Source organism: Gymnoscopelus braueri (assembly GCF_963280865.1).
Source record: "Gymnoscopelus braueri genome assembly, chromosome: 11".
NCBI lineage: Eukaryota > Metazoa > Chordata > Actinopteri > Myctophiformes > Myctophidae > Gymnoscopelus > Gymnoscopelus braueri.
Window position 1 is genome coordinate 211,522 of NC_137613.1, and position 9,833 is coordinate 221,354.

Here is a 9,833-nt window from a genome sequence, read left to right on the forward strand (position 1 = left end):
CTTGTGAAATATGTACCTGCAGTGAGATGTGCTACTAATGTGCTAAAGGTATGTCTTCATTTATCATTTCAGAATGCCACAAGCAAGGAGAGAGCCTCGCTTCACTGCAAGGGATGTGTTGGATATTGTAATGAATGGAGAGAGTGATGTGGACATCGACTAAAATAAAATAAAAACTTAAAAATATGGCTTATTGATGTTATTATTCATAATGTACTGTTCTGAGGCCAAATATTATTCATAATGTATACTGTTCTGAGGCCAAATAATAAACCATAACCATATAAATGAACCCTTAAGTTGTTTTAGTGAAGTATATAGACATTTGCCATGTTATTCTGATAGTGAGTAACAATGGCCTATAGGACATTCTGCTACCCGTTAGACCCAATGTTGTAATATTACAACATTTCAATAAAACCTTACGAAAACTATTTATTTTAAAAAACATTATATTTTCCTCTCCAAAGTACTCCTACAACACCATCTGAAAGGTTGAAACATTTTTTTTGCAAGTAGAAATATATCCGGGTCTTGCAGGGTTAAGATGTTATGTTAGAAACTATTCATATCATGTTATTAAGATGTTATGTTAGAAACTATTCATATCATGTTATTAAGATGTTATGTTAGAAACTATTCATATCATGTTATTAAGATGTTATGATAGAAACTATTCATATCATGTTATTAAGATGTTATGATAGAAACTATTCATATCATGTTATTAAGATGTTATGATAGAAACTATTCATATCATGTTATTAAGATGTTATGATAGAAACTATTCATATCATGTTATTAAGATGTTATGTTAGAAACTATTCATATCATGTTATTAAGATGTTATGATAGAAACTATTCATATCATGTTATTAAGATGTTATGTTAGATAGAAAGTAGCTTTTCTCATAAAGCTCTGAAATGTTAGCCTTAGATCATTACGTCAGATCTATGATAATCTTGATCCAAGATTGTGAGAACTGAAGCTCTAATAATAATAATAACAATAACAACAGTAACAACAATAATAATAATAATAATAATAATACATCTATGATAGTCAGGACGGGCGGGCAGGCAGGCAGGCGGGCAGGCAGGCAGGCAGGCAGATCTTATATGTTGTATTTAATTAGACCCTCCATTAAAACAATCTCATTCTTTTTAGACACATTTCATTTCGAGATTTTTGGAAAATAGCAGATCTACAAGCTCACAACGCATCGCAACGCGTTGTGAGCTTGTAGATCTGCTATTTTCAAATAGCCGTTGCATACAGTAGGCCTATATAGGTTTAAAGCGCTCATGTGGCCTATATAGTTGCTTCTTTTGGGCTTGTTTTCCTAGACCTGGTTGCTTGTTTCTCTCACAAAATCTGACAACACTGCCTGTAGAGTAGAAAGCTATCTTATCTTGTGTTGTGTTGTCACGTCCTCCTGGGCTATGGGATGTTCTGTGACGTCCTCTAGGGCTATGGGATGTTCTGTGACGTCCTCTAGGGCTATGGGATGTTCTGTGACGTCCTCTAGGGCTATGGGATGTTCTGTGACGTCCTCTAGGGCTATGGGATGTTCTGTCACATCCTCCTGGGCTATGGGATGTTCTGTGACGTCCTCTAGGGCTATGGGATGTTCTGTGACGTCCTCTAGGGCTATGGGATGTTCTGTGTTCAACACTCTGCTCTATTGGCTCCAATGTAAGGAAGCTTTTGAAAGGAAGAGACGCCGATGTCATTATCTCTATCCTGTCATTCCATTGGTCAGTTTGGTCTCACTGGGTGGCAGACAGACTCACACCAGAAGTTCAGTGAAATAACATTGGAGTCTATGAGAGCCGGCTGGATGCTTATGAACAAACACTATATATGAACCATTGAGACCTTTATAAAATACTGTATAGAGGTATCTAAAGAGATGTACTCTGTATCATTTTATAGAGGTATCTAAAGAGATGTGAACACTGTATCATTTTATAGAGGTATATAAAGAGATGTGAACACTGTATCATTTTATAGAGGTATATAAAGAGATGTGAACACTGTATCATTTTATAGAGGTATCTAAAGAGATGTGAACACTGTATCATTTTATAGAGGTATCTAAAGAGATGTGAACACTGTATCATTTTATAGAGGTATCTAAAGAGATGTGAACACTATCATTTTATAGAGGTATCTAAAGAGATGTGAACACTATCATTTTATAGAGGTATCTAAAGAGATGTGAACACTGTATCATGTGCTGTGCACATGGAAAAGCAAATGATTACAAAACAACCTGTAATAGTTATGTCTTCTTTTATATTCCTGAACCGAATATATGACAAAGGTCACAATCGTTCAGAAATAATAATGTTTGTTCATGAGCTGGTCCAGCACGTCTCCATCCATGTCATGGAGCCTCCCCAGCGTCCAGCACGTCTCCATCCATGTCATGGAGCCTCCCCAGCGTCCAGCACGTCTCCATCCATGTCATGGAGCCTCCCCAGCGTCCAGCACGTCTCCATGGAGCCTCCCCAGCGTCCAGCACGTCTCCATCCATGTCATGGAGCCTCCCCGGCGTCCAGCACGTCTCCATGGAGCCTCCCCAGCGTCCAGCACGTCTCCATCCATGTCATGGAGCCTCCCCAGCGTCCAGCCCGTCTCTTCCTTTCAAAAGCTTCCTTGCTCCAATCCAGGAAGTAGAGGTAGTTCCAGGAAGTAGAGGTAGTTCCAGGAAGTAGAGGTAGTTCCAGGAAGTAGAGGTACTTCCAGGAAATAGAGATACTTCCAGGAAGTAGAGGTACTTCCAGGAAGTAGAGGTACTTACAGGAAGTAGAGGTAGTTCCAGGAAGTAGAGGTAGTTACAGGAAGTAGAGGTGCGCTTGTGAGAAACTTTCATTGAAATTAATTGGTGGGGGCGGACGGCCAGATGATGTTGGGGGGTCCCTAGATGATGTTGGGGGTCCCTAGATGATGTTGGGGGGTGGAGGGGGTCCCCAGATGATGTTGGGGGGATCCCCATGATGACTGGCTGAACACCTGATGATGTTGTGTGTTTTATAACAGAGTTGATTATGTTGTGTGTTTTATAACAGAGTTGATGATGTGTGTGTTTTATAACAGAGTTGATGTTGTGTGTTTTATAACAGAGTTGATTATGTTGTGTGTTTTATAACAGAGATGATGTTGTGTGTTTTATAACAGAGTTGATGATGTGTGTTTTATAACAGAGATGATGTTGTTGTGTGTTTTATAACAGAGTTGATGTTGTGTGTGTTTTATAACAAAGTTGATGATGTTGTGTGTTTTATAACAGAGTTGATGTTGTGTGTGTTTTATAACAGAGTTGATGATGTGTGTGTTTTATAACAGAGTTGATGTTGTGTGTTTTATAACAGAGTTGATGTTGTGTGTTTTATAACAGAGTTGATGTTGTGTGTGTTTTATAACAGAGTTGATGATGTGTGTGTTTTATAACAGAGTTGATGTTGTGTGTTTTATAACAGAGTTGATGTTGTGTGTGTTTCTGCGAACGCGGAAGGAGGCGCGGCGAAGCCGCGCCTCCGACCAAGTGGAGCTTACTATGTAACCCTGCTCGGGGTGTGTGTCTGTCTGTGTGTCTGTGTGTCTGTGTGTCTGTGTGTCTGTGTGTCTGTGTGTCTGTGTTCATGCTCTGACTCACATGCGTGCACTGCCTGTAAGCAGCCACCCGAGTGCGCCAGAGTGCAGGAATTTAGACACTGCTCTGACACACACACACACACACACACACACACACACACACAATGTCAATGTTCTCTCCCCATCACGGTGAAATAACACGGATTACAAGTCCGTAAATACACAATATTTTCGAGCTGCGTTCGCTTCCAGCGTTCGCGCGTCTTACTTGTATAACAGAGTTGATGTTGTGTGTGTTTTATAACAGAGTTGATGTTGTGTGTGTTTTATAACAGAGTTGATGATGTGTGTGTTTTATAACAGAGTTGATGTGTGTTTTATAACAGAGTTGATGTTGTGTGTGTTTTATAACAGAGTTGATGTTGTGTGTGTTTTATAACAGAGTTGATGTTGTGTGTGTTTTATAACAGAGTTGATGTTGTGTGTGTTTTATAACAGAGTTGATGTTGTGTGTTTTATAACAGAGTTGATGTTGTGTGTGTTTTATAACAGAGTTGATGTTGTGTGTGTTTTATAACAGAGTTGATGATGTTGTGTGTTTTATAACAGAGTTGATGTTGTGTGTGTTTTATAACAGAGTTGATGATGTTGTGTGTTTTATAACAGAGTTGATGATGTGTGTGTTTTATAACAGAGTTGACGTTGTGTGTTTTATAACAGAGTTGATGATGTTGTGTGTTTTATAACAGAGTTGATGTTGTGTGTGTTTTATAACAGAGTTGATGATGTTGTGTGTTTTATAACAGAGTTGATGATGTTGTGTGTTTTATAACAGAGTTGATGTTGCGTGTGTTTTATAACAGTTGATGATGTTGTGTGTTTTATAACAGAGTTGATGTGTGTTTTATAACAGAGTTGACGTTGTGTGTTTTATAACAGAGTTGATGTTGTGTGTGTTTTATAACAGAGTTGATGTTGTGTGTGTTTTATAACAGAGTTGATGATGTGTGTGTTTTATAACAGAGTTGATGTTGTGTGTTTTATAACAGAGTTGATGTTGTGTGTGTTTTATAACAGAGTTGATGTTGTGTGTGTTTTATAACAGAGTTGATGTTGTGTGTTTTATAACAGAGTTGATGTTGTGTGTGTTTTATAACAGAGTTGATGTTGTGTGTGTTTTATAACAGAGTTGATGATGTTGTGTGTTTTATAACAGAGTTGATGTTGTGTGTGTTTTATAACAGAGTTGATGATGTTGTGTGTTTTATAACAGAGTTGATGATGTGTGTGTTTTATAACAGAGTTGACGTTCTGTTTTATAACAGAGTTGATGATGTTGTGTGTTTTATAACAGAGTTGATGTTGTGTGTGTTTTATAACAGAGTTGATGATGTTGTGTGTTTTATAACAGAGTTGATGATGTTGTGTGTTTTATAACAGAGTTGATGTTGTGTGTGTTTTATAACAGAGTTGATGATGTTGTGTGTTTTATAACAGAGTTGATGTTGTGTGTTTTATAACAGAGTTGACGTTGTGTGTGTAACAGAGTTGATGTTGTGTGTGTTTTATAACAGAGTTGATGTTGTGTGTGTTTTATAACAGAGTTGATGATGTGTGTTTTATAACAGAGTTGACGTTGTGTGTTTTATAACAGAGTTGACGTTGTGTGTTTTATAACAGAGTTGACGTTGTGTGTTTTATAACAGAGTTGATGTTGTGTGTTTTATAACAGAGTTGATGTTGTGTGTTTTATAACAGAGTTGATGTTGTGTGTTTTATAACAGAGTTGACGTTGTGTGTTTTATAACAGAGTTGACGTTGTGTGTTTTCTCTGCAGGCTGACACAACGAGGGGAACAGAGACACAACGAGGGGAACAGAGACACAACGAGGGGAACAGAGACACAACGAGGGGAACAGAGACACAACGAGGGGAACAGAGACATGTCTGAACACCTGATGATGCCCACGGCTCCTCACGGCTACAGGATGGGTTTGAACCAACAGCAGCAGCACGGGGCTCCTCAGCAGGGGCCCGTGGGGGGCCAGGTCATGACCCACTACGGCCGGGCCCCCCAGAACGGCATGGAGGCGGCGGCCATGAGGCAGAGGGCGCAGGGCATGGGGGCGGGGCCAGGCGGCATGACGGCGGGTCAGATGAGAGCTCAGATGGCGAACCACCACCACCAGCTGATGGCTGCTGGGAACATGATGTACAACAACGGACAGCAGGGGGCGGGGCAGCATCACATGCACCCTGGACAGCACCCTCAGCACCAGCAGCACCCGCAGCACCCTCAGCAGCAGCAGCAGCAGCACCCTCAGCAGCAGCAGCAGCAGGGGCACCCTGGACCCCCTGGACCCCCTGGACACCCTGGACACCCTGGACACCCTGGACAGTACCACTCCGGAACCCTCACCTCCCAGCAGCTCATGGCCAGCATGCACCTCCAGAAACTCAACACGCAGTACCACGGACACCCACTGGGGCCCGGCGGCAGCGGGCACCACCAGTACGGGCAGCAGTACCGCATGGGCCCGGGCGCCGCTCAGCAGCACACGGTGGGCGGCGGCCCGCTGAGCGGCCACGGTGCCACGGACATGGACCTGATCGACGAGGAGGTTCTGACGGCGCTGGTCCTGGAGCTCGGTCTGGACCGCGTCCAGGAGCTGCCGGAACTCTTCCTGGGACAGAACGAGTTCGACTTCATCTCAGACTTTGTGTGCAAACAGCAGCCCAGTGCGGTCAGCTGTTGAGCAAGCGGACCCGCGGGATCGGAACTATTAAACCGTCTGGTTGAAGCCTTTTTTTGAGCGGTGGGGGGGAACCGGACACCCTGTGGGGGGACCGGACACCCTGTGGGGGGGAACCGGACACCCTGTGGGGGGAACCGGACACCCTGTGGGGGGGAACCGGACACCCTGTGGGGGGAACCGGACACCCTGTGGGGGGGAACCGGACACCCTGTGGGGGGAACCGGACACCCTGTGGGGGAACCGGACACCCTGTGGGGGGGACCGGACACCCTGTGGGGGAACCGGACACCCTGTGGGGGGGACCGGACACCCTGTGGGGGGAACCGGACACCCTGTGGGGGGGACCGGACACCCTGTGGGGGAACCGGACACCCTGTGGGGGGGACCGGACACCCTGTGGGGGAACCGGACACCCTGTGGGGGGACCGGACACCCTGTGGGGGGGAACTGGACACCCTGTGGGGGGGACCGGACACCCTGTGGGGGGGAACCGGACACCCTGTGGGGGGAACCGGACACCCTGTGGGGGGAACCGGACACCCTGTGGGGGGGAACCGGACACCCTGTGGGGGGAACCGGACACCCTGTGGGGGGGAACCGGACACCCTGTGGGGGGAACCGGACACCCTGTGGGGGGGAACCGGACACCCTGTGGGGGGAACCGGACACCCTGTGGGGGAACCGGACACCCTGTGGGGGGGACCGGACACCCTGTGGGGGGAACCGGACACCCTGTGGGGGGGACCGGACACCCTGTGGGGGAACCGGACACCCTGTGGGGGGGACCGGACACCCTGTGGGGGAACCGGACACCCTGTGGGGGGGACCGGACACCCTGTGGGGGAACCGGACACCCTGTGGGGGGGACCGGACACCCTGTGGGGGAACCGGACACCCTGTGGGGGGAACCGGACACCCTGTGGGGGGGACTGGACACCCTGTGGGGGGGACTGGACACCCTGTGGGGGGGACTGGACACCCTGTGGGGGGGACTGGACACCCTGTGGGGGGGGACCGGACACCCTGTGGGGGGGACCGGACACCCTGTGGGGGGGACCGGACACCCTGTGGGGGGGACCGGACACCCTGTGGGGGGAACCGGACACCCTGTGGGGGGGACCGGACACCCTGTGGGGGGGGACCGGACACCCTGTGGGGGGGACCGGACACCCTGTGGGGGGACCGGACACCCTGTGGGGGGGACCGGACACCCTGTGGGGGGGACCGGACACCCTGAAGAGGCACGCTAGGCAAGACCTAGCCGGTTGAGTGTCTGAGTGGAAGCACCGCCCAAGGAAACGGCGTCGACGCTTTACAAATCTGTTTTCATTCTCTGTGAATGAAACAAGTCTTGGTCAAAAAAGATCGTTTCCGGGGGAAATACGTACGACGGAAGTCCCGCCCCCTATAGACACTCCTTTCTCTTGGCGGCTGAGTAAAGGCTGGGAACGAGGCTAAGGAGAGGAGAGGAGAGGAGAGGAGAGGAGAGGAGAGGAGAGGAGACAGTCTCTCTCTTATCTGACTCACCTACCTGTGAATGTGTTCATGAAGAAGAGCCGTAATGGCAGGACAAAAGGAGCAGCGGATTTTCTCTTTGTTGAAGATCTTTGTCTATCTGCCAAAATGGAGCCTGGCACCCTGAGCGGACGGGCTCTGCCCGGACACCTGTGCTGCTGTGAGGGGCCACAGAGGGGCCACAGAGGGGCCACAGAGGGGCCACAGAGGGGCCAACGCTGTGGAATGATTGTAAACAGACTGAGTAGAACGGGCTAGACGACCCCATCTGACACATTGTGGTTTATATCTGTGACCAAGACAAGTGAACAAGTAGCAGACTCTGTTTTTTAATGAATGGAGATATTTAGTTCCCATATGAATGAAGGTAAGATCCCACTGAGACTAGAGAGCTTTCTGACTGAATGATGAGTGTGTGTTGAAGGCTGGATCTTCACCATGACTTTAAAAGGTTTATGTTTGTCATCATTCATTAGATGATGTTCATAAAGGTCGTAACATGATGTTCTTTTGGTTCAGATTGAAGCTAAACACTGATTCTCCAGCTGTATACACTGTCTGTCATGCAGAGCACGTGAGCGGAGCGGAACGGGTGGAAATGGCGCTCGGCGCTCCAGGGGGCTGGTTTCACGCTCGCTATTCGCTCACGTTGACTCCCCCCGCGCTCCGCTCCCCGTCGCTCCGTCGCTCAGGTTGATTTGCGTACTGTACCTCTCGCTCCACGCTCCGCTCAAACCGGGTCGCTCAACAGTAAAAAAAAAGAAAAGAAAAAGAAAGTATAAATTCTAATGAAATGTGGGTGCGCTGTGCACTGCTGGATGTCTGTGTGTCTCTGAGTCCGTGCGACCGGGCATGCTCAAACATTCGGTGCGCGGCCCCCACCGGGGCGGCTTGGAGAGGCAGGCGGTCCTCGCTCTGAGTAGCGCTCCAACCTTTTTTATAAACCAGCTCTGCGCTCACGTCAAAATCGTGTCGCTCCGCTCCGCTCACATGCTCTGCTGTCATGTGACCCGGGGTCACGTGACTTGAGGCTCGTTTCCACTGTGTGGAGTGACCGTGTCACATGACATAAGCTGGTCATGTGATGCAGTGGTCTTAGCCTTCAGATGAAGGTGACGGGGTGTGATGGAATGTGCTCGTTTACACACATGACCAAAAGTGAACATTCTATAAGCTCTCAAATGTCTGAAAAGAAGATTTATTTGAATGTTGTTAAACCTCAAATCAAGAAGGTGAGGGGAAAAAAACCTGTCAAAGCTGTGGTGTCATCTCACACCTTGTTTACAATGTATGAGTATTGTGTGATCCTAAAGCCTGCTGTTTGTAATATTGATTGGATTCTTCAACATTTAAACTTGTGTGATATGGAATTTGTTTAATGAAAAAAAAAAAGGAAAGACCAAAAAACTACTTCCTGAATATCCTTGATTTGCATAATTTCACGTTTGCGGCTTATTCTGTCAGACCCTGACACACACACACACACACACACACACACACACACACACACACACACACACACACACACACACACACACACACACACACACACACACGAACACACACACACACACACACACACACACACACACACACACACACACACACACACACACACACACACACACACACACACACACACACACACACACCCCTGAGTTTACTGTGACTGAATCATAGTGCATCACTTGGAGACGTGTTTCTACTGAAAAGTGTGTCGCTAAATAGAAGTAAGAAGTGATACTTATTGCCTCAGTAACCTCTAGACTAGGTCTAACAGTAACTACATAACAGAGCTGAGGTTAGTCTCTAGACTAGGTCTAACAGTAACTACATAACAGAGCTGAGGTTAGTCTCTAGACTAGGTATAACAGTAACTACATAACAGAGCTGAGGTTAGTCTCTAGACTAGGTCTAACAGTAACTACATAACAGAGCTGAGGTTAGTCTCTAGACTAGGT

The 9,833-nt window shown here is 46.8% G+C and overlaps 1 protein-coding gene across 1 annotated transcript; it reads left to right on the forward strand.

Moving 5' to 3' along the window:
• Window positions 1-2,360: 2,360 nt before the first annotated feature.
• Window positions 2,361-6,357, forward strand: cited4a (Cbp/p300-interacting transactivator, with Glu/Asp-rich carboxy-terminal domain, 4a; the record flags this gene model as incomplete). The annotated part of the gene is made up of 2 exons (XM_080441687.1): window positions 2,361-2,599; window positions 5,439-6,357. The coding sequence occupies 2 exons, from the start codon at window positions 2,361-2,363 to the stop codon at window positions 6,355-6,357; spliced, it is 1,158 nt and encodes a 385-aa protein (XP_080297813.1).
• Between the last annotated feature and the right edge of the window lie 3,476 nt (window positions 6,358-9,833).